We start from the raw sequence: 15687 nt of genomic DNA on the forward strand, positions 1-15687 counted from the left end.
CAACTTTAACATTATACTTAATGTAGAGACCGCATAGGAAGACTGGTAGTGCCACGCACTGCCATCAGTCTATTGCAGTATTTCTTTGGTTGAAAACCACATGTTCGTTGGGGATAGTTACAAGTTATACAACATTTATCTGTAGTACTACAAGAATATCAGTAGCTGTAACTGGTATAAAATACATTGAAATAACTGTATACAAAACACAGAACTCATTTTAATTGCTACTTTTTATTTTATTCAGTGACAAAGTCAGAAATTAAGAAGACCGCCATTAGTCACTGAAAAAAGTGGTGTTGTCACCGTGACTAGTGTCTATTTTGTGATATGATTGTTGTTAATCCATTGCTGACTGACTACAACACACAATTTAGATGTGTACAATTATCAGATAACACATCTCCCTGTTGGTGCATTTTCTGGTGGTCCAAAATGGCGGAAATGTGTTTATGTTTTAATTAAGTACTAAATTTCAAATAACGTATCCACCTGATGAGGTTAACCATTCAAAAATGACCTATTTTAACAAAACCTGTTGGGTGAGCATACATATTATTTCAATACAAGCTATTGTGAATAGACATTTTTATCTTCAGTGTTTAAATATCTGCAGTTGACCTCAACTGTACAAGTATATTAAAATGTTGGTAATATCAGTCACTGTATTTTTGAACTGGACCATATACATAATATAATGCATATTATCAAGGATGGATCCATGATTTTGTTTAGGGAAGGTTGCAAGGTTTAAAAAGGGCAGCTATAGTATACTCATAGTGTAGATGCAATGTAGAAAAAGAGTACCCAACAAAGTCAAAATTACATAATAAACTTATGCAAACACATCCAGCTGACCACGATATTACATAACCCCACTAATTTTATTATTTTTACATTATATGTATTTATCTGTTAAACACTAAACAGTGGATTTTCCAAGCATTTTAAAATGGGGTGACAGGGCTCAAACTTAAGAATATATCACCCACGGTAATTTAAAAAATACACACCACGCCGTCGATGAAAGGGCCCACCGTCGGCAATTTTAAGTATGCCGACGGCAATTTTTTAACTGAATTTTGTAGCAAATAAACTTGACTGAAAAGTTATTTTTCTGTATATACATGTAGTCAAATTTCTTCAATTTATGTAAATAAACTTCAATAAACAAGAATTTAACGGGACCTGATGCTTCTGAGACGAAGTTGCCCCAGTTTTCGGTGAATATGACACGAAAATTGTTCTATGTATGACATTAAATTATTGTATACAGTGCTCTCGCTGGGTGGAAATTAAAGGAGGGAGGTCGCGCGGCCCCCTACCCCACCATTTAAGAAGAAGAAGAAAAACGCAATGAAAAGCAAAAACAAGCATCGTTTGGTTACCCTATATCGTTGTGTGTTGGTCGACTTTGTGGAAATACCTATCCCTTATTTTGCCCCTCAGTATCTGGTACTGAAAAGTTGATACGATGACATCATGTACAAGCTGCCTTATTTTTGTGTGCACCGTTAGTTAAAACATAGTTCAGTTAAACGGAGAGTCGGTCTGACATTCACGGATATTCGTTTCGCTAAACCGATCAAAGTTTTAATATTATTTTAATAAAGATTTTAAGATATCTGAAAAACAATACAGATATTTGTTTAAGTGATTCCCTAGTGTGGGATAACATTTTTTCTGCTCTTTTTATTTCCATCTTCATCGAGTGAATTGATCACATTGATATTGCTAGCCGATAAAAAGTAGTTTCGTTTTTGTAAAGGCGGTGTATATATTATTTGGTACCCAAGTTAAATTACGTTACGGTCATTGTCGTAAACTACTGAAGTGTTTCGTCCTTTGCGCTTCTGTACACAACGCGGCTTGTTTCCTTTGGTGTCCAGTGTGTAGACTGACCTATTTTTTTTTTTCAGTGTAAAAAAAAAGTGTGCATTTTGAAATAGCAGTGCTGGGTGCCGTAAATTATAACAGGATGCCGAAAACTAAAGAAGGGTTCAGAAAAACAAATGGGGCTGCCAACGTGAAAAGGCAAAATGCAGTGAGAATGTAATACTAATATACTATATTATACAACACAGGGTACGCGCATGACTAGTTCCATCGAGAGGTACTAACTAAAGACCCATTAACTCCAGCCAGGACCCAAACGCCAGTGTTCGAAATAAGCACTTGTCCGTTTGTCCTGACAAATACAAATCTGCTCGGACAAGCAAAATGTACCTCAATGGTTGTCCAGTGGACAAGTAAAAATGTTCATTGAGTTTCATTTTGAGCAATCAAAAACATCATCCTTGTTCTCGACTATCACAAACCATTTATTTGGACAAGTAAAAATAATGGCGGACAAGTAGATTTTTAGATGTGTTTGTGCAGTGGACTATTGAAAATTTTGCTTATTTCTATCACTGAAAACGCCCGTGTTAAATACTGGTAGATAATGTTCTTACACATTTATACATATTGCCGTCGGTGAGGTGCTTGACCGACGGCAGTAATTTTTATTCAGCAGCACAAAAGTGCCATCGGTGACGTCCCCTACCGATGGCAGTTTATAGGTCACCGATGGCAACTGCCATCGTTGCCGCCGTTAAGTTCCAGCCCTGGGGTCAGGGTTGCACCCCATAAAACCCTTCCCTTGGATCTGTGGTTGATTATTATATATGTATTATGCTATATAATGTCAAAATACTTTGATTTAATTAATTTAGAAAACTTATAAAAAGGGATATACTGAAACAGAATTCATTTACCATATGAGGCAAGTGAGGCATATGAGGCAAGTGAATGGTCCTTTTGTGGATTGAAAACCCTTGTTGGGTTTTTTCTTTTTACTTTTTTACCTTTTTTTTTTGCCTAACTAAACTGTTTTGGACAAATGTAGCAAAAATCCAACATTTCATTCTGCAGTGACTCTTAAGCCGTATAACAGTTATAATACTTTTACTTTTTAGGGGAGTATGTTGACTACATTATGATAAATTCTAGCATGACACTGAAAAAACCCACACTGTTGGACTAAAAATGTAAATACCAGATCGTTATTGTTTATGTACATGCTAAGCAAGTAATTGTGATCATATATTGAACATGAAACAAGTGAAGCGACGAAGTAGGTCAATCTTAAAGCATTGTCTTTTGTGAATGCGCTATCAGACAGCGCAGGAAAAAGAAACCTTTTTAGTTACAATATAATTTTTTGGATAAAATATTATTTGAGCTGGTATGGGTGTAAAACTTAATAATGTGCTTTTACATTTGTGTTAGCATTATTCATTATAGGGTTATAAGCCAATTCATCGCTTCCTTTTTGACGCAAACGGACTACATGTCCTTCCATAAAGGACCCCTTGTTTCCAGAAGAAGAGAGAAAGGGAGAAAAAGAAGGAAGAAAGGAAATGTTTTATTTAACGACGAACTCCAAACATTTTATTTACGGTTATATAGCATCGGACATATAGTTAAGGACCACACAGATATTGTGAGAGGAAACCACTTCATGGGATACTCTTTTCAGTGTTGCACAAAAAGTTTGTTTTGTTTAACGACACCACTAGAGCACATTGATTTATTAATCATTGGATATTGGATGTCAATATTGGATGTTAAACATTTGGTAATTTTGACATATAGTCTTAGAAGAGGAATCCCGCTACATTTTTCCATTAGTAGGAAGGGATCTTTTATATGCACCATCCCAGACAGAATAGTACATACCACGGCCTTTGGTACACCTAGGAGTGATAAAAATCGCACTCCTCAAAATGCTTACGAGGGTGTGTGTGTGTGTGTGTGGAAATCACACTCTCAAAAGGCAGAGGAGGGGAAAATCGCACCCCTTAAAATTATCAGAATTAGAAGCAAGAGACCGAGAGGAATTGCACCCATCAACATGATTAAGTTTGATGAGTAATAGTTTCTAAATTAAATATCTTAAGGGTTAATGTTTTGTGTTTTCACAGTAAATATCCTAATTTAACTAATATGATAGTTGTACTCAAAGATGGAAGGAAGGTTGGGTCATTGCAGTCTTACACGAGAAAAAGAAACACCATGGACACAACATTTGTCGATTTCTTATGTATTATATGCATATCATGTTGCACTAAAATTATGAATCATGATAATCTGTTGTCTATGAATAAGGAATTGAAACTGATTTGTTTGTGCTTATTCTGTTTTATTTAAACAAGTACAATAATTTTAGTTTCCATCGCAGAATGATATATATTTCTCCATGGACACAAACCTGTGAACTGAATGTAAACGTGTAACAGCCACATGGTACAGGTTATCACATTTATCATGATATAATATACATGTTATGTACCTGCAATTTCTCTATTTTAAAAAAAAAAAATAATAATGTCATAACAGAGAAAATGTCAACATTTATTGTTTTCTATCCAAATATATCTTACTACAATTTTTATAAATATATATTTTTTACAAACGGGAATAACTTTGATTATCGGTGTATTGTAGTTAACACGTCATTTATTATACTACTAACTCGAATCATAGCAACCCATCAAAATAAAAATAATAAAATATATATATATATATAATAATAATAATAATAATAATAATAATAATAAAAACCCAACCTAATGTAGATTTAATTTTAAAATATACATGCTTTACACTCGGTAAATTCGAATTACTGAGTTGAAATTAAATCGGTGTTTGTTTCAGGTGCCCGTCAACCGATTACATGTACTAGAAATCTGATTCTACCAAGGTCAATGTCCTTGGCTTTAAATCGCATAGCAATATCGTGAAACAGAAAGTAGAAATATCTGGAGTACGTCGCTATGCTATTAACGAAAACAAAACCTGTTTTACTAAAAAAACATGTTTGTTGGTGTAGGCATTTAATTTGATATCAACATGTATAAACATTATACACATCATAGAATTATTGGACAACGCACCTACTGTTTTCCGTTCGTGATCAAAACGACGAAAGTGTAAAATATATTTTACGATGTTACCTGCATTGCACGAAATTAAACACAACACCGACGAGTTCTTAATAATAAGTTAACTCCTAGCTGATTCTCTCAGTGTACAGATAACCAACCAATCGTATTTCAATTTATAAAAAAGTATTCTAGGAAGTTCATTATGAACAGAATGGAAAGGTTTGTGGCGATTCAATAATGGCAGACTTCAAAAAAACTAAAAACAAGCGTGATTTGTTCAATTTAGGGGCGCGTTATTTCGCGCCCGTCAGACTGAGTTGACGGGGGTTCATGGGCGTGATAGCGCTCGTGCCCGTCAACAACGAAAGTCTGAAGTCTGGTTGGAACGAGAAACAGTCCAATAGGCCCACCGACGGGAATCGATCCTGTACCCTGGATAAGAAGACAACAATGAGAAACCCTAAAGCCTATTATCTAGTTCATGTCCTTGGTTCAAAGCTTACCCAGTACGTCCTTCAGAATGTCAGTCTCCTCCTCTGTCGGCTTCTTGGCAAACATTTCATTCGGGCTGAGCCCATCGTTCACTTTCTCCTTGATGTCAAGTGTCGAGATATCCACCTTGTCTTCGAAGTTTTCTTTCGGTACACTAAATTGTGCCTGCATATTTGACTTATCTCTGCTATTTCTGTTCATTGCTCTTGGATCCCAGTCGGCGGACACGGACGTGCGGACAAACAGAAGGAAGACAGCGAGCCACAGCATCTGCAGATAGAGGGATTGAAGAAAAGAACTGACAAGCTGGAACGTATGAACTAGGCAGCCCTGTTGGAACCGGGGCGTTGGCGGGGATGACCCCCCCCCCCCCCCAAATAAAGTTAAAATTAAAGTTTCTTTTGTTTAACGACACCACTAGAGCACATTAATATATTAATCATTTGGTATTGGATGTCAAACATTTGGTAATTTTTACATATAGTCTTAGAGAGGAAACCCGCTACGTTTTTCCATTAGTAGCAAGGGATCTTCTATATGCACCATCCCAAGAGTGCCATAGGAACAAAAAAGGCCTTTGATATACCAGTCGTGGTGCACTGGCTGGAACAAGTTATATACATAAAGACTAAAAAAACGTGGCTGGCGCCCCCTTAAAAGATGTTGTGACCCCATTAGACCCCCCCCCCCCCCCCGACACACACACACACACACACACACACACACACACACACACACACACACACACCACATGTCATTCCTAGCGGTTAGCTGAAACGTTTAATACGTCTTATATGCGGAGGAAAGAAAAGAAAGAAGGAAAACGGAAATGACGCGGAAGCAGGTCATCAAACATTTAACTTTTCGTAAATGATTGATATAAACGCAGGACCGGTTTATCCTAGTAGCACATGTAGCATGTGCTACGGGCCCCGCGCTTCAGGGGAATGCACGGTGATGTGTACATTTATTTTCCACAGGTAATTTTTCCCCTCTCCCCGAGGGGGTTGCAAAATATATACTCTTCAAAAAAAGTAGGGGAACTTTAATAAGAATTTACAATTTCTAAAATTGTAAGGTATATTAGCTGTGGGGAATGGTTATATGATAATAGTGAATTAATTGGGCAAACATTACAACCGTTAGTTCAGTATTACAGTAGGTTTTATGACCACCAAAGGTCTTGAAGGACGATTTGAAAACTGACTCTTTTTTTTTATCAGTAAATCGCAAATTCAAAAACTAAAATGACTAAAACCAAAACAATAACAACTGTATGATCAACAGAATGAAAACGATTGACAGAAATAATGTTCCACAGTGATTAATTGACCTTTCTGGAAATTGTCAAAATCGAGAATGACACCCCACGCACGTGTGTTGATAAACAGACCTGAACGTTCTGTACTATGATGTCTGTGGTCAAAACATATGTTCGGTCTAATAGTTGATATTAACATTAATATTGCAGGTTCCCCTACTTTTTTGAAGAGTATTAATATCCTGGGAAGTCGGTCCCGCTGTTATTTGTGCTACAGGCCCCGCGGATCATTAAACCGGCTCTGTATAAACGTCTGACGCATATTCACCAAACACCCACCTATACAGTTTGTTTGCTTTGTTTAACGACACCACTACTAGAGCACTTTGATTTATTAATCAGCCCTACCAAGATTGGCACTTCGATGGACCCCTCCTGGAAAAAGGAAACGAGGAAGACAGAAAGAAACATGGAGGAGAACAGTAGAGAAGGAAATCCGAGAGGGCAGTCAGAGCTGGGTGCTGCTGGGGAAGCTGGCAAAAGACAGGCAGCAGTGGCGATCTCTGGTTACAGCCTTATGTGCTTCTTACCACGAAGGGGGACTAACTGTATATAACAGTAACTGGATGTCAAACATATGGTAATTTCGACATATAATCTTAGAAAGGAAACCTGCTACATTTTTCCATTAGTAGCAAAGGATATTTTATATGCACCATCACACAGACATGATAGCACATACCACGGCCGTTGATATACCAGTCGTAGTGCACTGGCTGGAACGAGAGATAGCTCAATGGGTCACCAACGAGGCTATCTGTGCTCCTTTGTACCTGCTAGTGTGGGTGACCCCGCCTACTCCCATCCCACCCATTTCCTGTCCTAGACGCAAGAGTTGGCGAAAGTCAGAAACGTATTTCGCCCATGACAGGCGTGCGCTTCAACGTGCACGTAAAACTCCTTGATCTTGTTTGAACAGGAGGGAGACCGTTCGTGGTAACTCGCTAGCGCTTAAAAATAGATAAATGATAACGACACCACTAGAGGACATTAATTAATTATCGGCTATTGGATGTCGAAAATTTGGTAATTCTGACACGTAGTCATCAAAGGAAACCCGCTACATTTTTCCTAATGCAGCAAGAGATAGTTTAATCTTTTATATGTACTTTCACACAAAAAGGAAAGCACATACCACGGCCTTTCTCCAGTTATGGTGCACTGGTTGGAACGAGAAAAAACCTAATCAGTGTGTTCTAATAGTGTCATTAAACAAAACAAACTTCTCGGTAACTTTGTAACGGGAAAGTGCCGGTATTGATTTTATCATTAGGAGTCAATTCTCTCACCAGTTTCTTTGTGTTTTCTCTATTCATGTAACGACTACTCTCGCCAGTTTCTTTGTGTTTTCTCTATTCATGTAACGACTACTCTCACCAGTTTCTTTGTGTTTTCTCTATTCATGTAACGACTACTCTCGCCAGTTTCTTTGTGTTTTCTCTATTCATGTAATGACTACTCTCGCCAGTTTCTTTGTGTTTTCTCTATTCCTGTAACGACTACTCTCACCAGTTTCTTTGTGTTTTCTCTATTCCTGTAACGACTACTCTCACCAGTTTCTTTGTGTTTTCTCTATTCCTGTAACGACTACTCTCACCAGTTTCTTTGTGTTTTCTCTATTCATGTAACGACTACTTCTGTGGTGTGTTGTGTAGGTGAAGCTTACAGTTCATTCAAAAACATTTAGATGCATTCTGCTCTAGCAGTCCTTTTAAATGTGTAGTATCAATAATTTGCTATGTTTATAATTATTTTATAATACCTAACTATAAATTAATTGATCCTATGCACACATAATCTTTGTATAACTAACTAGGGAATTATGAAATTGTAATATTGTGTGCATGCCGTGTAAACAGATGCATTCACTATGACTACATTCCTGTCACCACAACAAATCTAGTGAAATAACCTAATCAGTTGAATGGATCCACTGAGGTGGTTAGATCTTGCGACGCAAGCACCCCACGCGAGCACTCAACCGACTGAGCTAAGTCCCCCCCACCCCCCGCTTTCAGAAGTAAAACATGGGTTGATACATATGGAGTTTCTTGTGTTGCAAAAAAAATATAGATTTGCTTTATAATAGTGTAAAAGTGTAAATAGTTTCAGTTTATTATATACATAGCAATGAAATATATAGATCTACGGAAACCATAAAAGTCATATCCGGTGAAAAGTAATATTTTCACTGTATTTTAGCTACAGTGAAAATATAGAAGTCGTATTTACTTTTTTGTAAAAGTGCACGATTAAATTATCTCCCTTTGTCTCGGTTCTTCGTATTTAAAGATGATTAACAATGCATCTGATCGTATTTGAAAAATAAAAAATGTAATTTAAACAACTGTACCTATAAAAACGGGATACGAAATGCAATTACGATAAAATATATAAAACAAATTGAATACAAAGCTAAATAATGATGACGCAATGTAGTGTCATCGAGTTTAAGTATAAGAACTTAACGGCGTTCGGACTCGTTTTGTTTTTGTGGGAGTTTTTAGAGGATCGCTTTGTCAGGTATGTTTGCACCGTAGTTCATCAAGATAAACGTCTCCGGCACAATATTTATTATTGTGATGTTTATTGCTGTGCCGTAACGTTTATCCATTGGATCGAATTTTCCATTTGCAATCACGATTTAATAAAATCAGTCATATGTACTTTATTTAAGAGCCTCAACACGTACAACAACATATTTTAATAAATTTTAGACAAAAATATTAAGTACAATACCTTTGGTAACCTTTCCAGGATTAGATGTTTGAAGATGACATATTTAAACATTTGAAAGCCACTTTTATCCTGGCACATCGAAAATGCGGAATGAAAATTTTGCGGAACGAGAATTATTCGTATCAAGCATTTTACGTACACCCAATAAAAAGAAATATTGCGGAACTGAATGGAATTTATTATTTATTTTGTTATTTTTGTTTCTATATATGTGCTTTGTGTGGGTTGCATTATATGCATTGTTAATAATATTATCACATTAAAGTTTCGGGGTGTATTATTCTTTTTTATTATTATTAAAAAATAATGATTGTTAGTACAGGTCATTGCTTATTTTAAGTCCTTCATTTATTTACTTTTTTAAAAATTATTATTTCCTTTAGTATTTTTTTTTTTAATATTATTATTACAGGCCATTGCTTATGTCTTTCAAAGGTGTGGTGGTTTTTTTCTTTTTTTTTTCTTTTTTTTTCTTTTTTTTTAGATATAATTACTGGTTATTAGTTATTTTAGGGGTTTTATTCAGTTAAAAAAAAAAAAAAAAATGAATATAAATTTCTTATAATTAATATGCACAGCCCCCAAGCTTACAACCTAAAAAAATCATTGATTATAATAGTTTCATTAATCTTTCATAATATTTATATTAATCTTTTATAGCAAGTTCTGGGGAAAGGTGAATAGACACACAAAGAATGGGGAAACAGACAATTTGAAAGTTCAACTGGCTGTTGAAAACATTTTATACATGTAAATCTAACATGTTATAATGATTGTGAACTCCATGTAATTTATTCCTTGAAACATATTCATGTAACTACTTTCAAAACTTGTACTATAAGTCACATGTAGTTACATTTCAAATCTGCACAGCAATGTACTTAAATAAAGTACTGAAAAAGTATGTTCAGCTACATAATTATCAAGCATTAATTCTCAAATGTTAACCATAACATTTAGAAATTACCATAAGTGTATGAACATGTTAACTGTAAACTTACCTGAAGTAATCCTGGTACCAACAAAAGAACAGGAATGATACACATCCATCCCACTACTTGCATGTTATTGTCAAGTGCACACCAGTGTGCAGACAGGTACAAACAAGGCAGTCATCACAAGCAGCAGTTGTCATCAAGTCACAGATATGCATTAATTACAAACCGGCCTCGGTGGCGTCGTGGCAGGCCATCGGTCTACAGGCTGGTAGGTACTGGGTTCGGATCCCAGTCGAGGCATGGGATTTTTAATCCAGATACCGACTCCAAACCCTGAGTGAGTGCTCCGCAAGGCTCAATGGGTAGGTGTAAACCACTTGCACCGACCAGTGATCCATAACTGGTTCAACAAAGGCCATGGTTTGTGCTATCCTGCCTGTGGGAAGCGCAAATAAAAGATCCCTTGCTGCCTGTCGTAAAAAAGAGTAGCCTATGTGGCGACAGCGGGTTTCCTCTAAAAACAGTGTCAGAATGACCATATGTTTGACGTCCAATAGCCGATGATAAGATTAAAAATCAATGTGCTCTAGCGGCGTCGTTAAATAAAACAAACTTTACTCTTTTTTTTTAATTACAAAACATGTTCATATGGTTGCGAGGCAATCCTCAACAACACATTTAATGTTCAAACGGTTAAGTAGGAATCAAAATACACATCGGTTTAGCCAATGTGCAGACGGGTACAAGGCAGTCATAAGTGTGACTTGGTGACAACTGCTGCTTGAGACAACTGCCTCGTACCAATGTGTGTTAAACACGGGTAAGCACACTAAATTACGAATAATGCACATTAACAAGAAAACAAGAAACAAGCAAATGCGTGATATCTAGTCACCCCGTTTCATCCCTCTATGTCCGTCTCCCCCAACCCCCCTCTGTGTTGTGTGTATATAAGTGTGTGTGTGTGTGTGTGTGTGTGTGTGTGTGTGTGTGTGTGTGTGTGTGTGTGTGTGTGTAACAGAAACATTTATAAATGAAAAAAAACACGTTTTATTTAGTTAATAATTAAATTTATTTATTATTATTATTATTAAATCAATAATTTATTTATTATGTTATTTATTTATTATAATTACTAACATTATTCAGTAATTTATTATTATATTATTATTTATTAAGTATTAATTACTTTTTTATTATATTATTTAATTGTTATTATTAATTTATTTATTATCTATTAATTGATTTTTTTAAAATATTATTCATTAATTAAGTGTATTTATTTATTTTTTTATTTTATTTTTTTATTATTATTATTATTATTATTATTGTTATTGTTATTATTATTAAACGTGATATTCCATTAAATATCGTGGAAGAAACTCGTGAACCAGAAACGAATAATAAAAATAATCCGATTCCGCCAACAGTTTTCAATCACATTTTAAATATGCTCACAATGGCCGGCGGGAATATTCGAGATTTTGTTCGTAACTGAAAATTGGATTAATGCAGGATTACTATTTGGACAAACTGTCTATTTATACGTAAAACGTGACTCGGGAAGTTTTCTTTATACAGTAAGTGTTTATATTTATTGGTACATCTCATATTTCGCCACGAAATAATTAATTCCATGGTTGTATCGATTCCGCCTGAAATCTGGCGGAAACTGCACGCTTGTTTTTGCTGTTAAACTTGTAAACATCGGTCTGTTCTGTTCTGGTCCAATAAATGTCAAAATGTTAAAAAAACGGACCGTAGATGTTTACCTTGGTGAACTAGTTTGCACCGCAGTATTGTCAAATAAATGTTAATAAAGATAAATTTTAATCAAATTTCTTTTTAAAAGGGTATGGTAAAGTAAATTTTCTGGCAAAGTTCCATAGGAAGAAATATATCATGACGTTACGTGTTTTCGATAGGATAAGTGGAAGATATTACCAAAGAGCGAAAGATATTGTCAAAAATTAGGAAATATGTATATAATAACTCGTGATGTGTGAAAAACATATTTTCACTCATTGCTTCGCAATTCGTGAAAATATGGTTTTCACACATCACTCCTTGACATGAAAATCGTATTCGAAAAAACCCATGAAATAGCCTCTATATATTAGGAACGATGCCGGAAATATAACTATGACGTCGACAATACGATGACGTTTCAATATGGTTATGGACGTCAAAGTTGCTTTACGTACATTCTTCTGCATTTAGTTTAAATTAAAAAATATGTGAACGGTATCGCTGTTTGACGTCTATGAGCATATTTAACGATTACAAGAAAATATATTAAATTACTTGGTATAATATATCAAAGATGGCGACGCTGTCACAGCGGTTATCTGCTATTTCTGTAATGTTCTACAGTGTGGATATCTTCAAGACAGGCCAGTGTGTTTATTATGTTATCTTAGTTAAAATAGCTTTAAAATAGTTATTAGTATAACCAATAGCTGTCAGTTACTAGTCAAGATAAAAGTTTCAAGGGCTATCGCTAGGGCTACAAAATATTACTCTCCTACCTTTAATTACCGTTACATTTCCCCCAAATTTTGTCCACACACAAGTTGTGAAAAAAACATTACAGTGACACAGATTCCACATATGAGACTGTAACGATGTCGCCAGTATCGACTTCGCTGAGATAGTATAGGGCAAAATACATGCAGTTTTCTGCCGTTTGCCATTTTGCTTTTTTTTTATGGAATACTCTTCAAGAGGGGTGAATGAAAGTCTCCAAAGTATGTGACATAATTAATATAAAATCAATGGTATTTAGTGGTATATTTAAACAAACAAAAATTAATTTTAAAAATTAATATGAAGTCATCACGTTTATTTTATATCATAACATGTTATGACGTTGCTAGATTAAGTCATATCCTTTCACCCCTCTTGGAGAATATTCCATAAAAAGTCAAAATGGCAGCCATCACAAAATTACATGCTTTTTGCCCTATGCGATCTCAGCGAAGTCGATATTGGTGACATTGTTATTATCTAGTATGTGGAATCTGTGTTATTGCAATGTTTTTTCCTAGATTTCTGTCAGGACTAAAAATAAAGGTAGGAGAGCAATATTTGGTAGTTGTTAACATTTTGGTTCGGACAGTAGGTGTGCGCGTGTGTCTGTGTGTGTGTGGTGGGGGGGGGGGGGGTATCCCAGTGGTAAAGCGCTCGCCTGATGCGCGGTCGGTCTGGGATCGATCCTCGTCGGTGGATCCATTGGGCTATTTTCGTTCCAGCCAGTGCACCACGGCTAGTATATCAGACAGAGACAGATCCAGAGGGGGGCCAGGGGGACGCGCCCCCCCCCCAAGTTTTTTAGAAATAAAATAAAAATAAATAAATAATAATAATAAATTCACGTACCCTCAAAATGTTCAAATGACCTTTTTGTTTATATAAAAATTGTTTTGCACGTAAGCATTTTCAGCTGCATTAAGTTAAGTTGTGCCTGTATGCGCATACTTGCAGATGTGTGTCACTGTTACTAAGTCTCAGTGGGGTTCACCACATTGTCTAACGCGAGTAATGAGCTCCTTAAAGTTGTGTGATCAAAGTTGCATAATGATAGCCTAATGGTGTTTTCTTTGAAATGGTATAGATTTTCAAAATTTCTAATGATCAATAAGCTGCGTCATTTTTTTTTTTTTATGTATCTCTGCCCTACCTAGACAGGTCTCTAGAATAGTGCCCTTTACAGTTATAATTTACAAATGCCACTTTGTATCGTTGTTTATGTATAGAGTAGTGCCCTTTAAAAAAAAAAAAGTATCAAAGTCAAATTACAATGAAATAATTATATGATAGTCATACTTATATACGAAGCAAAGTTGATTCTATGGCTTTTCCCCGGATCCCCCTCCCTGTTCTCCCGCCCCCGGTGAACGCTAAAATTCACGATTTAGTGATTGAGATCCAAAAGTAACGGGTTTTAACTCTTCTAAATAATAATGTTTGGGTTATAAAACTCCAAAAGAGGAAGTGATCACTGTCTGAAAATGGGTAGTTTTGTTACCAAGATGCCAAGGGGGAAAAACCCACATTCTATGGTTATAATTCTATGCAAAATAAATGCTTTAAATTGTTTAAAAATGGCTAATTTTGCGATTAAGATGCGTTTAAAGCCATCCAGTTTTTAAAATATCCCCGGGGGAGCATGCCACCGAACCTCCCTACACATCTCGTGCCATGCTTAACAACGACCCTGATTATTAGCCCACCCCACTTAATTTAAAAAAAAAAAAATGCTCCGACGGGACTCAAACCTCGTATACTAATCTTTATTAATGCAGCTAGCGCTACAGAAAACCGCAGCTAGTTATTTAGTGTACATTTCCGTTCGTACACTGTGATATATACACAAACACATTCATATTAACTACAAATATTAAAACTTTTATTAAGATGCCCTTTTAACGATCCAGTGTGCCCCATTTTTTTTTGGTGCCCCCCCCCCCAAAAAAAATAAATAAATAATAATATAAAAAAAAAAAAAAATAAAATAAAAAAATAAAATAAAATAAAATAATAAATAAATAAATAAATTAAAAATAAAATATATATGTCCCGGATCCGCCCATGTATCAAATGCCGTGGTATATGCTATCCCGTTTGTGGGATTGTGCATATAAAAGATCCCTTGCTACTAATGGAAAAATGTAGCGGGCGAAAAATTCTGGACTGTTGGAAGGGACTCGGGGAGTGCTAACGGTCCACTGGTTAGGTGGCGCAATACTTGCCTTGCCCCGGGCGCTGGCAACCCACGCTACGCCACTGGCACATACACATTACCGGGTATTAAAGAACTTTTCTTTGTGTTCAGGACAAAAGAGTTTTAAAATAAGAGAAATATACTGTACCTTGTGTTTTAGCGATGCTACTCTGTGACACATCATCGCGTGTTGGTCGTTTTACCGTTAGTTCTGAAACTCCACGTCTACACTTGAATATTTCACGTGAAATCCACGCATATCCAGTGATATCTGATGCGAAAAACCACGCCTACTCAGTAACATCTAACATGATGACAGAAGATGAAGTTTGTTTTGTTTAACGACACCACTAGAGCACATTCATTTATTAATCATCGGCTATTGGATGTCAAACATTTGGTAATTTCTACATATTAGAGAGGAAACCCGCTACACTTTTCCATTAATAGCAAGGGATCTTTTATATGCACCATTCCACATATGGTTAAGGACCACACAGATATTGAGAGAGGAAACCTGCTGTCGCCACTTCATAGTAAACTCTT

General features: G+C 35.9%; 1 protein-coding gene across 1 annotated transcript in view; it reads right to left on the reverse strand.

Annotated features, from left to right (window-relative positions):
- The window catches only part of LOC121385859, a 48846-nt gene extending 33427 nt beyond the window's left edge, over positions 1 to 15419 (reverse strand). The window contains exons 1-2 of the mRNA XM_041516648.1: positions 15290 to 15419; positions 5432 to 5690 (exon numbers count right to left, since the gene is read on the reverse strand). Coding sequence (XP_041372582.1) covers positions 5432 to 5690; positions 15290 to 15325 — 295 coding nt within the window. The 5' untranslated portion in view covers positions 15326 to 15419. The remainder of the gene's footprint in view (positions 1 to 5431; positions 5691 to 15289) is intronic.
- Positions 15420 to 15687: the final 268 nt, after the last annotated feature.

The sequence above is a fragment of the Gigantopelta aegis genome, chromosome 12, assembly GCF_016097555.1.
Source record: "Gigantopelta aegis isolate Gae_Host chromosome 12, Gae_host_genome, whole genome shotgun sequence".
NCBI lineage: Eukaryota > Metazoa > Mollusca > Gastropoda > Neomphalida > Peltospiridae > Gigantopelta > Gigantopelta aegis.